The following is a 16,920-nucleotide window of genomic DNA, read 5'->3' as shown; positions in this document are numbered from 1 at the left end:
AGAAGAATGATGATCGATGGACGAAATAGCATGATCGACCATCCAAATGCACCTGGCCGAGAACTTCTACTTTAGCATGGCAAAGGAGACATCAATATTCTCATTGTGGGAGAAGTTACAGGCAGTATATGAGAAGAAATCCTTCTCGTTGAAACTCATATTGATCAGACAACTATTCAATATGAAGATGAGAGAGTTGGATACGACAACCTCCCACATCAACACTTTCAGCCGGGTTTTGTTCGAAATCTCCTCCCAAGGGATTAACTTTGAAGAAGAAGTTAAGGCCCTTCCCCTCCTTTTGAGCTTGCCGGCGAGCTAGGAAGTCTTCTGTACGACGTTCATCAGCAGTTGTCCGAATGTCAATTTGGACAAAGCGGTTGGACAAATCTTGTTGGAAGACATCTGACGACAATTGATGGGTCTCACCATCGATGATTCGGTTGAAGCCCATCACTCAATTGATCCAGTCGGAAGATCCGGCCGAAGCACCAGTCGGCCGAAGAGGAGGGATGATCAACAAAGATTGAAATCAAGGAATGGTTGGTTGAACGCTTTCTGCACACATTGTCGAAAGGCTGACCACAACATTTTCGAATGCTAGTCAATAAAAAGAAAGGAGAATGGTCGGCGATTCGATCAGACTAAAGGACAACCCGACTCAAACTGTTCTCCGACTAGCAACCAAGTCAATGTTGCCAAATCACGGTCCAGAGAAGTACTCTCCTTGGAAGACTCTTCGACCAGTGAAGTCCTATACAAAGCGCAAGACGCATGAACATGGCTGCTGGACTCCGGTGCCACATTTCACGTGGCCCCTAACATCGAATGGTTTTTGGACTATTCAGTAGGAGCTGGTGGCACAATCCAACTTGGCAACGGGTAGGAGTGCGCAGGGATCGAAGAAGTCTCAATTCAATTGCCGAATGTCAATTCGATAATCTCACACCAAGTCCAACATGTACCTGAGCTAAGGAGTCTAGTCTCCATCGGCATGCTAGCCGAAGCGGGGTATAGGATGGCTCTTAGTGATTCATCATGGATGATCAGCCGAGGAAACATGAAAATCGGGGGTGAATGCAAGTACAAAAACTTGTACCTGCTGATGGAGATCATCCAGAGGGCACATTGAACCTAGCCAAACCGTCAGATTCCAACTTATGGCATGGACGACTTAGCCATATGTCTCAAGCTGGATTGAACCAGCTTATGGCAAATGGATACATCCCAAAAATCTAGGCGAAGACGGACTTCTGTGAGCATTGTCGCTACAAGAAACAGACCCAAAGTTTGCACTCTGAAGTATGAGATGGTACAAAGGCCCCTAGAGCTAGTACACACTGACATTAGCGGGTGTGAAAGTTAGCATGCGAAAGTGTATTACAAACTGGCTCTACCGGATGGCAATAGTAGAGAGAAAGGTTCAATGGAAGCTTAACACAAAGAATATGCGCGGGAGAGACAAAGAGAGAGCAGAACGTAAACTCTATTAAAAAAGTAATAACACTCTGTATGTCACTCTATGTACATAGAATGTGCTTAGAGAGCACTTTTATATAAGTCCATAAAGGATTGACAAAAGTACTAACAGGTACTTCAATGTGTTAGGATTTCGGTCCCTCCGGATGGGATGATGAAGGCCCGGTGAGAACCGGCTGATGAGTACCCAGCAAGGAAGACCCGGTGAGAACCGAATGTTGCAGGCCCAGTGAGAACCTCTCACCGGATGAAGGGACATATATGCAAATATGTTCTAGAGAGCCCATTGGGGCTATATTTGTAAATAGACCGAAAGTCATATTAGTATAAATATGACCTAGGGCAAACATTATTGAGTAGTAGTTGTCATTATTTGTTGTATAGTGTTATTGGTGTAACTACTGTACAGAGCGTAACAGAGAGTGAGAGAGAGAGAGATAGCGATATAGAGTGTGTCTTAGGTGCATGATATTGACTTTGCTGAGATGGCTGAGTCTGCCGTGCCATAACAACGATACGGGAATATATCAACTAGAGATAGGTCACCCTCTCTAAGAGTGACATATAATGGGTACAATGAATGCACCTTCGACATTCAAGTAAGTAGGAGGTTCCCCTTATGGAGTGTCTACCCTCCTAAAGAGAAGCCAACACGGATGTTGACTTCATCCAATTGTGCAACTGAGATCATCGGTCTTGTGAGCTCACGTACGTGTCGAACATTGTGTAGTACAAGGGTAGAGCCACCCGAAAAATTAAGCTCTACCATGTTGATGCCAATTATGGCACAATGCTATGAATTTCTAACTCGGATTAAGTCGGAATGTCGGGCCGAATATTACTGAAATTGAGATCGATGAGGAGTCACATGGTACGATGCTCCCAAATCCAAAAGCCAATTAGTAAATTCTTCAGTCGTAACTAGAGCTTCTGATTCGGCCAAATTCTCAATAAATAGAATATTCTAGTCATTGGACAAGACTTCGATTGATGAGCCGACGAAATTGACCTCTTGCCGGCTTCCCTTTTGCTCTGATCTTTGAGCTTTTTCGTTTTTGACCTTGAGGGCGTGACAATCGACCTTAATGTTGTTGTGAAACAAGGTCATCAGTGTGGAAGAACAAACAACATCTTTGATGTTGAAGGACCTGTGTATGAGAATGAAACAAGATACATAGAGACAGAGACAGAGAGATAGGCACAGAGAAACTTTTTATTTCTCAATAACAATAGTTACAAATGACAACCGACCAACCTTTAACTAAAGATTACAAAGTCCCTTTATATAGTGACTATCCTAGGGCAACTGCCCTTTATGCTATTTACAGAAATAGCCCAAACTTGGGCTATCCAAAGGCACAGTGTGAATACGGCCATTATACACTCGTATTCGACACTCCCCCGTAATGGGTGTATACATGGGTTATACTAAACTTACAGGTATATACAAGGTTGTCGGACAGATCGGTTTTGTTCGAGTCGGCAAGATTTAAAGACAGAAGACCAAATTGGTCGGGTTGGAAGAGTTGAAGCCGATCCTCAAAAAACTGATGTCGGTTGTCCGAAACCATCCTGTGCTGTGTGTCCGACTTTAATCGGACTGATTTTTCGTTACGCCCATCTGGTGCCAAAGGGACCGGAAGCGATCCGCCGAAAGACACTTGGTCATTCCATCTGCGACATTATCGGTTGTGGATATCTTCTCGAGACCGATTTTCCCTAAAATGACGCAGTCCCGAACGAAGTGATATCGAACGTTGATATGCTTGGAGGCGTTGTGGTGAACCGGATTTTTTGACAAAGCAACAACACCCTAACTGTCGTTGTAGACAATTGGAGCCAAGTTGAAGTCGACTTGTCGAAACGTGTGCGCCAGCCGACCAAGCCATAAAGCTTCTTTTGCCGCGTCGGAATGAGCTACATACTCCACTTTGGTTGTTGAGGTGGTTGTGCACTCCTGAAGTTTCGACTTCCACGAGATTGCTCCATTGCCAAATTTGAAACAATATTTGGTTGTTGATTTCCGACTGTCCACGTAACCGGCGAAGTTCGAGTTCAGGCCAAAAAGAACGTCGTGGTCTTTTGTGCCAGCTAGATATCTGAACACATGCTTGACTGTGTTCTAGTGCGATCGGCCTGGGTTGTGCATGAATCTATTCACGACTCCTACGGTGTGAGAAATATCAGGCCGTGTCGTGACCATCACGTACATAAGGGAGCTAACTACCGGTGCATACGGTACCGACTTCATATCTTCCCCCTCCGGACCGGATGTCGGGTAATCTCGCTGAGACAGTCGAAGGTTAATGGGGAGCGGGGTCGAAGCAGACTTGGCCGAGTGCATGTTGAAGCGTTCCAAGACACGTCCGATGTAATCGGTTTGAGACAAGAAAAGTTGTCGTGTATCGCAATGCCAACTAATCTTCATACCAAGTATGTGTCTTGCCGGACCGAGGTCCTTCACGGCAAACTTCAACCGCAGTTTCCGAACGAGTTCGGTGAGCTCTCTGGCATGTCAGCCAGAGAGTAGCATGTCGTCCACGTAAATGATGTGGAAGACGGAAGACCCGTCTTGAGCTGTTTTGGTGAAGAGACAATGGTCCTCATCGCTCTTGAGAAGTCAACCAACTGGATGTAGTCGTCGAACTTCTTGTACCACTGTTGGGTTGCCTATTTTAGGCCGTAGAGACTCTTCTTGAGTCGGCAGACTAGATGTTCCTAGCCGGTTGCCACAAAGCCTTTCGGCTGCTCCATATAGATTTCCTCTTGTAGGTCACCATAGAGGAATGTCGTTTTTACATCTAGCTGAATCAACTCCAAGTTGTCGGGAGCCACGACACCGAGCATGAAACGAAGGGTTGTCATTTTCACCACTGGTGAAAAGATTTCGTCGAAGTCGATGCCATGTTCTTGTCGAAATCCCTTCGCAACTAGTTTGGCCTTGTACTTTGGGTTGGTCGAGTCAGACGTCTCTTTGAGTCGATAGACCCACTTGCATGGAAGAGCATGTCGATTCTTCGGTAATTCGACCAAGTCCCAAGTCTTGTTTGCGCGAATGGAGTGGTGCATTTCGGACTCCATCGCCAGATGCCAGGTGGCTGAGTCGACAGATGCCGATGCTTCTTCATAAGATGTCGGTTCGTCGACATCGGTGCCGATTTGATTGTCAATCTTGCTCGAAGTGACTATGGTGAATATAGAGACAAAGCCGATTGGTCTGTCTAAGTGTCGCCTAACTTAATTGAGCCTGGATAGTGCCAATTGGATCAAACTTCCACTCTAAGTGACTACAACCACAAGAAGGAGTCCAGCCGGTTGGCCTACTTGAATTGTGATCTAGTTATATGGAGTGCAAATCAACAAAGTGTCTCTTCTTATATGTTGAGAATCAAGCTCAACTTGGTCTAGTGTGTGAACTCACCTTGAGAGTGAATAGACACTCCAACGGTCAAGAGTCACCATTATGTCACCTCTTTGTATTCTAACATTTAGTATGAGTCATAGAATCATATTCTATGACACATAACTTATGAGCTTTCACATTCCCCATGCTCCATGAGTCTTGTAGTTAATGAAGAGAGAGGGGGACTATATAAAGCACCCTCCTCCCACCTTGTATAGTGTCGAGTCTTTCTCCTTTGTTAATATAATCTACCTTGCGTATACTCTGTGTCTTAATGCTTGTCTCTCTCTCTAGCTCTCTCTATCTCTCATACACACACATAACTCACATCTCTTCCGCTTCACAAGAATCCATCTCTTGATTCTTTACATGGTATCAGAGTGATTTGGTAGCTCGATCTAGCCCATTCGCCTCATCATGATCGTGTGTTGTGCTCCACGCCGACGACCAAGAACCGGCTCATCGCTATCGTAGCTTCGCTACGTAGCACGCATTCGAAGAGAGAAGAAGAAGAAGAAGAATCGACATAGTGAATACTCAAATGGGGAGCGCTCTCCCTACTGAGAAGTTGGATCGAAACAACTTCGCATCTTGGGAGTACAAGATGCACCAATACCTTGTCGGACAAGGCTATTGGAGCTACATCAAAGGAGCGCATGAAGACCGACCCGCCGAAGCGGCTCCCGGATACGCGACATGGGAGCAAGCCGCAAGCCGTGTGATGTATTGCTTGGCGACATGTGTTCATGATCACATGCTCGGCTACATTCACGAAGCCAAGACGCCGAAGGAGGCATGGGAAAATCTACGAAAGATTTTCGCGGCGAACACAACCGCAAGAAGGCTTCAACTCTGCCAAGAGTTGAACAACATTCAACAAAGGGACATGTCCATTACGACATACACCTTGAAGATCAAGGAGCTTTGCGATTCCCTCGGCTCAATAAGCGTAAATATCAATGATGATGAGATGGTTCAAATATGCCTCGGCGGCCTCGCACCACAGTTCGGCGTGATGCGAACCGCCGTTCTAGCATGGGAGAAATCTCCCTCCTTCTTCGAGCTCCAATCAATGCTATTGGTCGAAGAAAACCACGTGCGTACAAGGACCAATGAGTCGGAAGGCCACATGCTCTACATGCACTCGAACGGAGGAAGAGGAGGCGGATGGTCGAGAGGCCGATTCAGCCAAGGACAAGGCGGACGAGGTCCGACCTACGATAACAACTCCCGATTCCGGCCGCAAAACGGAAGCCAACAAGGAACCTTCGCAAGAAGGGGGAGCTTCCACTCCGGCCCGAGCCGTCAAAAAACAATCGAATGTGGATATTGCAGAAAGCTCGGCCACCACAAAGAAGAGTGCCGAAAGAAGATGTGCGAATCGTCTTCCACAAGCCGACAACTCACGAATTACGCGCACAATTCCGACTACGAAGAGTACAGCGGAATGTATGGGAACAACTCCGACTACGAAGATCGTGGCGGAATGTATGCACGCAACTCCGACCGTGGCGGAATGTTCATGATGAAACATAGAGAAAACTCTATGTTGGCCTCTACCTCAACTAGTGCCCTCAATCCGGAGGACGTATGGTTTGTTGACTCCAAAGCTTCAAACCATATGACATCCCATAAAGAATGGTTTCTCGAACTTCGAGAGCCGGAGCAACCCGGTTATGTCGAAACCGGAGATGACACTACACACCCGATTTGGCACATCGGCAATGTTCCGTTTGGCAAAAGAGGTAGGCAAACATACATTAAAAATGTCTTGCATGTTCCCACCATCACGAAGAATTTGGTCTCGGTCGGCCAAATGGTTGAGCAAGGGATGCAAGTACGATTCGACCAAGAAGGGTGCTTCATCGAAAAAGAAGGCGGAATCATCGCACACGGAAGAAGAGAGGGCCGGATGTTCATTCTCAATTCACACGAGATGAAATCCGCCATATTCGCGAAAAGCATGAAAGCCGACTCCGACATAGAGTTATGGCACAAGTAGATTGGCCATATAAATCTCCAAAAGCTCAAAGCAATGAAATTGAAAGGAGTCGTCATCGAGCTCCCAACATTCAAAGAGAAGGAGATTGAAGGTGTATGCGAAGCGTGCCAATTTGGCAAGCAACACCGACACCCATTCCCGGAAGAGCGGAACGTGAGCAAAGGTCTATTCAACGTAGTCCATTCCGATGTATGGGGACCGGCGCAGACGGCTACATTCGGTGGATGCCGATATTATGTGCTCTTGATCGACGACTTCTCTAGGCACACTTGGATCTATTCGATGTGGCAGAAGAGCGAAGTGTTCAGATACTTCCAAAAATTCAAGAATGAAGTCGAGAAAGCCATAGGCCGACATGTACGATGTCTCCGATCAGATGGCGGCAAGGAGTACTTCTCGGACGATTTCACGGCATATCTCCGAAAGGAAGGAATTCGGCGAGAATTCACTTGCCGACACCCTCTGCAACAAAACGGGGTAGCCGAGCGCAAAAATCGGCACATCTTTGAAGTAGCGCAGGCCATGATGAACGAGAAGCATATGCCCAAGTCATATTGGGCCGAAGCTGCAAATATGGCTGTCTACCTTATGAACCGGTGCACAACATCTAGCGTGCACGAGGTCACTCCGCACGAAAAATACTTTGGAAAGAAGCCGGACTTATCGCACATCCGCATATTCGGCGTGATAACGTACATGCACATCCCCGACAAGAAGCGTCAAAAGCTTGACCCGAAGTCGGAGAAATGTATCCTCGTAGGATACTCACTGGAGCAAAAGGGGTACAAGTGCTACAACCCCTCAACTCGAAAATCTCGAGTAAGTTGAGACGTCGTCTTTGACAAGTCCGCATCCTGGTACGCACCAGAGACAACTCTGACTCCGACTTCGCTGGACCCGGAATCCGCCGAACAAGAGATAGAGGATGAAGATCGCCTTACGCGCATGTTCGAAGAAAGTCCGATCACGACCCAACTGAGCGGACCACAAGAGCCTTTGAGCGATCAAAGCACATCATGGCCTAGCCCGAAGATGGACAAAGGCAAGGCGAAAATGGCGGAATACGTAGACGATCGCTTCGACAACAATGAGTCGACTCACTCACTCGACAGTGAGTTCGGCGGCTTGGATGTACCAATCGGAGCTAAGAAAGCCCTCATCTCTGCAAATGAAAAGCTCTGTCGCTCCACCTGTGAAAAGAACCCCGTAAGCCGATTCGGCTACAACGATTATATGGCGTACCACTACGCCTTTATGATGAAGGTGGCAACAGTACGCGAGCCGGAAACTTTTTCAGAAGCAGCCAAGGATCCGCGATGGATCGAAGCCATGAACGAGGAGATGTAGGCACTACGCAAGAACGAGACATGGGATCTCGTTCCCACCTCACCACACAAAAAGGCGATCGAATGCAGATGGATTTACAAAGTGAAGTACAACGCCGACGGTACCGTCAAACGCTACAAAGCGCGACTCGTAGCGAAAGGCTATGCCCAAACGCACGGAGTTGACTACGAGGAGACCTTTGCCCCGGTGGTAAAGATGAAGACGGTACGGACCGTAATTGCGCTTGCCGCGGTGAAAGGGTGGCACCTCCATCAAATGGACGTCAAGAACGCCTTTCAACAAGGAGAATTAGAAGAGGAGGTGTACATGATACAACCACCTGGCTTCGAATCACACATTTATCCGTAAGCTGGGTGCTGACTCAAGAAGCCACTCTACGGCCTCAAGCAAGCACTGCGTGTTTGGCATTCGAAGATAACGCAATATCTTCATCAAATCGGCTTCCGTATGTCAAAATCGGACAACTCCCTCTACATACGAAGAAATTCTGCAAGTCCGATCATCATCATCTTATATGTGGATGATGACCTAGTCATTGGAGGTGAGCATCTCGTTGAAATCAATAAAGTCAAATCCCTCCTTTCCGACAAGTTCGAGATGACAGACATGAAGGAGCTCCACTACTTCCTCGGCATCGAGGTAATTCGGACTCCGGTCGGAATCGTGATCTCTCAACGGCACTACATCCTCAACTTGTTATACAAGTTCGCGATGGCTAAGTGCAAATCCGCGACAACCCCGCTCGATCGCAATCTCAAACTAGATGCGAACTTCGACACCAAAGCGTGTGAACCGACTCAGTATCGGCAACTCATTGGGAGTCTCATCTACCTCACGATCACTTGACCCGATCTCAAATATCCAGTCGGTCTCCTTAACCAATTCATGCAAACACCGCGTGATACTCACTTGGATTGCGCTAAGCGAGTTCTACGATACGTGAGCGGCACAATGGATTACGGAATCCTCTACAAGACCACGATGCCAATTCGACTTGAGGGGTACACAGACACCGATTGGGCCGGCTATAAAGCCGATAGAAGATCAACCTCCGGATTTGTTTTCTCCCTCGGCAGCGGAGCAATATCCTAGAGTAGCAAGAAGCAGCCTACCGTCGCTCTTTTGAGTACGGAGGCGGAATACAGGGGCACAACCGTAGCTGCATGTGAAGCCATATGGCTTAAGAGGATTTTGAAGGATCTAGGCGTTCCCATCAAGGATCTGACTCCCCTTTATTGCGACAACATGAGCAGTATTTATCTGGCTCGGAACCCGGTGTTCCATGCGCGGACAAAGCACATCGAAGTGCACTATCACTTCATCCGAGAGCGCGTTCTAGCTGGCAATGTCGACCTACAACACATTAGCACCAATCTTGAAACGGCCGACATCTTCACTAAAGCCTTAGGAGCCGACAAGCTATGGCAATTCATGACCGATCTCGTATTGACGATCCTTGACCTGCCAAGCTTGAGGGGGAGTACTGAAGACGCTATGCAATAACGTGTGGATTCCGCAAACCACGCACACTACGCAATAATGTGTGGATTATGCAACCGCACAAAGCCACAAAGAAAGCCGCAAGCCGAAGCACAGACTTCGCAACTACGCACAACGCAAGTTGGAGCACGAATCCCGCAACTCCGCATAAATGCGAGTCGACGCGGACTCCGGAACGCGAGTCGAAGCGGATTTCGGATACCGTCTGAAATAGACCCAACTTGAGCTTGAGGGGGCATGTTGAGAATCAAGCTCAACTTGGTCTAGTGTGTGAACTCACCTTGAGAGTGAATGGACACTCCAACTGTCAAGAGTCACCATTATGTCACCTCTTTGTATTCTAGCATTTAGTATGAGTCATAGAATCATATTATATGACACATAACTTATGAGCTTTCACATTCCCCATGCTCCATGAGTCTTGTAGTTAATGAAGAGAGAGGGTGACTATATAAAGCACCCTCCTCCCACCTTGTATAGTGTCGAGTCTTTCTCCTTTGTTAATATAATCTACCTTGCATATACTTTGTGTCTTACTCCTTGTCTCTCTCTCACTCTCTCTATCTCTCATACACACACATGACTCACATCTCTTCTGTTTCACAAGAATCCATCTCTTGATTCTTTACATTATAGCATGAAGTCTTGAGTGTTTTCGGACAAAAGATTTCAGTCCAACTGAAATCTGAAAATCTGTTCAATGTGATTTCATAAAACTTGAAGTCCTCAATGACCAAAAGGGAGACCAGAAGTGTTGGTGAGGATGTTGATGACGGCTAGCAATAGATTTATGAACCTTGCTCTAATACTAGATGTTGGAGACAGGGTCGTCGATGGTGGAAACAAAACAACACTATTAGATGAAGAACTACAATTTGATGAAGACAAAACAAGAAGAACAAAATGAATCAAACTGAGACAACTCAACATGATCAAGAAATGCAAAGTAAGAGAGAATGAAACACAGAGAAGCACATAATAGTGTAATTGTATTATTCAAGAAGTTACAATTGAAAGAATGGCAGCATCAAATTCTCCTACAAACTAGTTACAAGTTCAGTTATATACTAATTGAGCTAGGGAAACTGCCCTTTGATCATAGTCTAGTTTGTCCAAATGGGATATAATGTGAATACGGTCATTATCCCCATATTCGACAAGAAGCACTAAGCTCGTTAAAAGAAGTTATTTAAAATAAGTCTCCCTATGAAGTTAGATGGTACTCGACCACAATTTCAAGGATCTCTAAAACACGTGTGTCGAATGTTACAAATGCATTCCATTAGATATCAAACTAATTTGACACAATTAGTGTTTGTCAAGACTCTATTCATTAGTAGAAGACTAGCTTGGTTTACACAATTAAGAAAAGTTTGCTTATTTTAAAGTTAATTTTTTGATGAGTTTATTAAGAAATTTCAAGCTTCTTTAGGACATATGGATAGAGTGAAAACAACTATCATTAAAAATATAAAGGTTATGACAAGGCGATCGCCTAGCCTCACCATATCTAGTTGATTTTTGTCTTGTTGCATGTCCAACAATCCCTCATTCTTTTCCTTCACCTCATTCATCATATTAGACATCACCCTTGATGTACCTTGAGGAACACCCATTGAACACTTCAATGCTTCTTTCGGCCTCCTTTTTCTTCACCTTGTCGTCACCTTCCTTCTCTTGAGGAACACCCATTGAACACTTCTATGCTTCTTTCAGCCTCCTTTTTCGTCACCTTGTCATCAACTTCCTTCTCTTGAGGAACACCCACTGAACACTTCTATGCTTCTTTCGGCCTCCTTTTTCTTCACCTTGTCGTCACCTTCCTTCGCTTGGGTCTTACTTTGGCTCAAGCCCAAAGCTTCATGGATGGCTTTCTTCCCACTGGCCGATCTATCCTTGCTCATCACAACCCAAGTCTCGAGAATTTCCCCTTTACACAAGTCTTTCACTTCAAGATGACATTCATCTCTTCCTTTCGTTCTGCCTCATCATTGGTAGTCACATGGTCATAGACCAGAAGGTGGTATGTTCCACACTTTCTCCCTCGATATCATGTTTGTATCACAATTGGGCCTTCATATCGGCCTCATCCTTCATCCTCAAATCCCCTTCAACCACCATTAACAAGGAGGTGACTCCCTCCTCTCCTAGCTTTTAATGCCTCGATTCGAACTCTAATATCACCTTCTCTTTGACATTGATAAGCCTTTTAAGCTCTCATACACTTTCTTAATGTGGTCATCCATATCAAGTATCAATATAGTACCTTTTCCTAGTGAGCTCTCATCTTCCAATTGTACTAGGTCAACTCGACTTCACATTCATTGATCTCCTTTGATAGACTTCGTCTTCGTTGAAAAATTCTCATTTCTCTTCTACCATGCCATTGGCATACTCTCTCTACTTTGCTCTAATATTTTTTTATGCATCAACTTCGTCATTGTCTTCTCATTAAACCCCAATCTTCATCCTTTCATCTCGATCAATCAACTTCATGAACATAAGCACTTTACTCACCCCTACTAGGCTCTAATCCACCTTGAGAGTTGAGCAAAACGATGATCAAACTCTATGAACATGCCTTGAGACCTCTTCTAGGTCCTCCTTCATGCCACACATTGGTCAAAACCATATTGGCATCTCTATCTCATTTCTTCATATTCATACTCCATTAATAACACCTACTCAAAGGATTCACAAGACTCATGAGTTTGTTGAAGCCATTTGATTTCTTTTTGCATATATACGACCACCTACCGAAAAAAACACATGTGATATTGAAGAGATACTTGCGATGTGATTCTTGAAACCTTTTGTGCCTTGTCGTCCTTTCATGGGATCAAGCACAATTGCGGAGGGCTTGAACTAGGGAAGATGTGATTTTGATGGGATACTTGCAATGTGATTCTTGAAACCTTTTGTGCGTTGTTATCCTTTCGTGGGATTAGCCCCCTTCTTGGAGTAGCTTTGTGCAATCCTTTTGTGGATTACCTTCATGTAACCGCTTCCAACAATCCATTCATGCAATGGCTTCACGGATTTTTTTTCTCGAATCACGTCATACAATCCCTTCATGGATTTCTTTTGTGTAATTCCCTCATGGATCATTTTCATGAGTTCAATGGGCCTTTGTAGATCAAATGGGAGCTTGCACAATGAAAGGGTTCTTGTGCAATGAATGGGTGCTTTCAAAGGGGTCTCATGGATTCAACATTCGCTCGTGGATCAAAGAAGTGCTCATGGAATCAAAGGAGCACTCTTGTAGCAAAGCTATGAACTGTTGTTTTTCAATTTTTCATGTATTCTAAAAAACTGACATATTCTACGTATTTAACAAGTATTTACCATTTCAAAAAAGTTTTTAAAAAAATTGAAAAAAAAAAAGTTTAATTTTAAGAAGTATTTAACGTATTTTACAAGTATTCTACACATATTCTAAGTATTTAACGTATTTTAACTATAAAATACATATACTAAATTTTTTTAAATAAGTTAGAATACTTAGCATACATATTCTACACATATTGTATGCTAAGTATTCTACAACAATGAAAGTTGTCGTAGATTAAACCCTAGCAATCCGAGGAGAACAAAAATTACTCCATCTCTGGAGGGAGATAGTTGGCATGGTCTATAATGTCAAGAAGTTTCAACACTATCAATTGGGCTAAAACTTCACTTTCCACATCAACTATTCCACTCTCCTCTATTCCTTGCCATAGTGTCACTGGTCCCAAAAATTGCTCATTGGATGCTTCAACACTATCAATTGGGCTAAAAATTCACTTTCCACATTAACTATTCCGTCATCTCACTCCATAAAATATTAAGGTAATCTCGAGATTGATTAAGTTTGCAATTAGTTCAATAACAAAAAACCAATCATAAATCGTATGTTTTAATAGGTTCTCATATCATGAATGGTTGTCATTTACTTGCAACCAAATGCTTATTCAATTTTTTTGCCAACATTATCCCAAATTGCTATAAAATTCTTGAGATTACGAGCAACCCTAGATCACTTCATGATAACTATTACATTTATACTCGAAATTATCCTCCTTACATCAATGACAACTAGCATGCTACCAAATGCCCCAAAGACAATTTTGTATGAGACTTAAAAGCACCAAAACATACTATACATTGCCTATCTAAGTAATGACACCATTTCTAGCCTTTTACATGTTGATAAACTATTTGCACTATGAATCTTAGTTATATTCAAGGCATTGAGGAGCACACCACTATCTACATAAACATGTTCATTGGTTGCTAGCGTTTCATGCTTGATAATGTATCAAGCTTCTATAATCTTGGTGGTCACAACCTCAACCAAAACTTGCTAATTTGGTTCTATACATTAACCAAATTGACACATCGAAACAAATGCTTTGCATTGAGAATCAGTGTGATAAAGCCCTAACTTAGGGCCATGTGTTAAAAGTGCAACTACCATCTATCGACATAAAAGTCCAACTAGAACCCACATGTGAGCTTGTGACTTACACCCCAACTTTAAAATATCATAACGTCGAGGTGGGCCGATCGCCAACCTCTCATTGAGCTTTCACATGCTCGTTTGTACTTTAGAATACTCAGAAATGGAGAACTAGTGCCAACATCTAATGTAGACCCAAAAATAGTCACATAAACCAAATGCTAGAAAGTATGGTCCAACTTAGTCATAGAAATCAATGCAAAAACCCAATATTGTAATATCCAAAAGGCACGTATTAGGATATGCATATCCTTGCATTACATAGAAGGTATATACAAAACCATCATAAAAAAAAATAGCATGAAACATAGCTAAACATAGTTCAAATTACAAGCTAAGGTCCTTAGAAATCTTAAAGATAGAGAGGTAATTCAGTTGTTGAGCTCTCCCTAGACTTAGTGATGACTAAGTAATGGAATTGTGGGTTTTAGAGGGCTTTAATTGATCGTTCAATGTTGGTTAATGACGTTAAGGAAAATAATTCCCAAAAATATATGTATGACAGGTTCTGGCAGATTTTTCTCCCTTCGCCAGTGGAATGATGGCCAGATTCATTGACATGAAAAGACAATAAACCCTCGCATTACATAGTCTTGTACAGAGATTAGATACACTAGATGATGCAAGAATGAATCCAATGGACAACTTGGAGGCATATATTAGAATAGTGGTGGTGATTAGTGAGGATCATAAGCATATAACTTTTGAGATACATTGCCCCAATGCCCTTGGGCATATATGACACGTTACTCCCATTAATCATCATGGTCACATTATACCCAAATTACCCAGTGATAGATGGATCATCCAAACTCGTATCCACAGATTACCAAATTATCCATTAGTCACTAACCATTACCCATTAGAGCTAGATAATGGAGTTCCTTTATACAAACCATTGGATACTAATCATTGATAGTAGGGAAGGGGGGGACTCCTCGTCTCTTCATTTCTTGGGCTTACTGCTGAATGTCTTCTTGAACCACTTGAGAAGGCGGGCCGCGCCGTTGCGAGAGGGCGGCTTGGTACTAATAACATGGTGGTGGTTATGCATCGGCACATTCGATGATAAGATAGACACACTTCCGACGCTCTTGCTCCTCGCAAAGTGTCCACCAAGTGGGGAAGGTGGGCATTGAACTTGAGTAGTAGTAGTAGTAGTAGTAGTAGTAGTAGTAGTAGTACCTATGGGTAGATGGATGCCTTTATGATCTTCTCCTGCGGAATGATCATTACCATCCCCAATTCCATTGCCATTGATGTGGGCATTATTACCATTGCCATTGTTGTGGGCACCACCATAGCCATAGCCATTTCCATTTCCATTCCCATTCCCATTTCCATTGTCATTGCCATTATTGTTATCATCATCATCATCATCATCATCATCATCATGATCTTTGTTATCATCATCATGATCTTTGTCATCATCATTATCATCATCATCCTGCAGATCGTGTATTCGCGAAAGAGAAGGTCCCCCGAAGGTGCGGACATGTCCGGAGGAGGCCATGTTGTTGGTGTATGCTTCTTCCTTGGTGTTCCTTACCAATGCTCCTTCTTCGTTGAAGGTCCATGTGTCCGTCCAGCTGAGCCCTGATGACCCTTGCCTTCTGAAGGACACCCCTCTTGTCAGTGAGGCCATCTTTTTCTCTATTCACAAAGAAGGGACAGGGGGGGGATTAATGTCTTAGAAACAGGGGGGGGAGAATGAGAATGAGAATGAGGTGAGGATCTATTGAAGAACAATGTATGCCATTGATCCCAAAACAACCTTTACTCAAATTTCCAAACTTTTCTATCCATGGGGGAGATAGAGGACTTATATGAGGCTTATACTAAAAAGAAAGCTACTGAACTTACTGTAATTTAGAAAATCACAAGCCTCGATTAAGGATCCAGTGCAGAGCTCTGGGTTCGTAAGTAGATCTTTATCAATGTATTATTGTACTGATGATGATGATGATGATGATGATGAAAGACGATGCAGAAGAATATCTCATTGTAAAAGAAAACCCAAATCTCTTTCAATTTCTTCTGGCCATCAAAACAACAACATAAAAGAAAGAAAGACTGTATTCTGCATCATGCCAGAGAATGCCCAACTATAAAAGCCAAAAAGGAATTCAATTCTGACAAAACAAAAAACAAAAAAAGGAATGGCCCATTTGCCTTCCTTTCCCTCTCTGCCTATTATTTTAATCCATTTCTCTCCCTATCAGGGTAATGAATTGGGGGGGGGGTATATTTAATGCATCAAATTTATTTATACATATATCTACAAACACATTATAGATGAATAAATAGACAGATGTATCTGTCTACATGTGTATTGTTCATTATTGCTTGAGAGTGGTCCCCTTTAGGTTTTGAACCCCAAACCTTTAGCTTAAGTTTCCAATGCCCTCTCTATACAGTCCATTTCCCTTTTTTATCTTTTACTTCCTAATAGCCTAATCCTAATCTATATGTACATTAGTCATTACCTAATCTCTTTAATAGCCTCTCTCAATCTCTCTCTCTCTCTCTCTCTCTCTCTCTCTCTCCCCCACCCCCCACTTCTTTAAATCTATATCACTGTTTTTTGGCCTAATCCGAATGTAATTAATCATCTATAACCTACCCTCTTTCATGTCCATGGTTCTTTGTTCTGCAAGTGTCAAACCCCTCAAAATGCTACTAGCTATC

The 16,920-nt window shown here is 43.5% G+C and overlaps 1 protein-coding gene across 1 annotated transcript; it reads right to left on the bottom strand.

Moving 5' to 3' along the window:
• Positions 1-14,444: 14,444 nt before the first annotated feature.
• LOC147860110 (uncharacterized) lies at positions 14,445-16,414 on the bottom strand. The gene is made up of 2 exons (XM_087324685.1): positions 16,096-16,414; positions 14,445-15,885 (listed from the first exon to the last, which is right to left on the bottom strand). Exon 2 carries the CDS (start codon positions 15,875-15,877, stop codon positions 15,179-15,181), a length of 699 nt encoding a protein of 232 aa, XP_087180811.1. The 5' UTR covers positions 15,878-15,885; positions 16,096-16,414; the 3' UTR covers positions 14,445-15,178.
• Positions 16,415-16,920: the final 506 nt, after the last annotated feature.

This window comes from Azolla caroliniana, unplaced genomic scaffold (genome assembly GCF_043228905.1).
Source record: "Azolla caroliniana isolate FFs.n. ecotype wild unplaced genomic scaffold, voAzoCaro1.0.p SCAF_9, whole genome shotgun sequence".
NCBI lineage: Eukaryota > Viridiplantae > Streptophyta > Polypodiopsida > Salviniales > Salviniaceae > Azolla > Azolla caroliniana.
The sequence above is the reverse complement of the archived record's forward strand: the minus strand, read 5'-3'. Positions and strand labels throughout refer to the sequence as shown.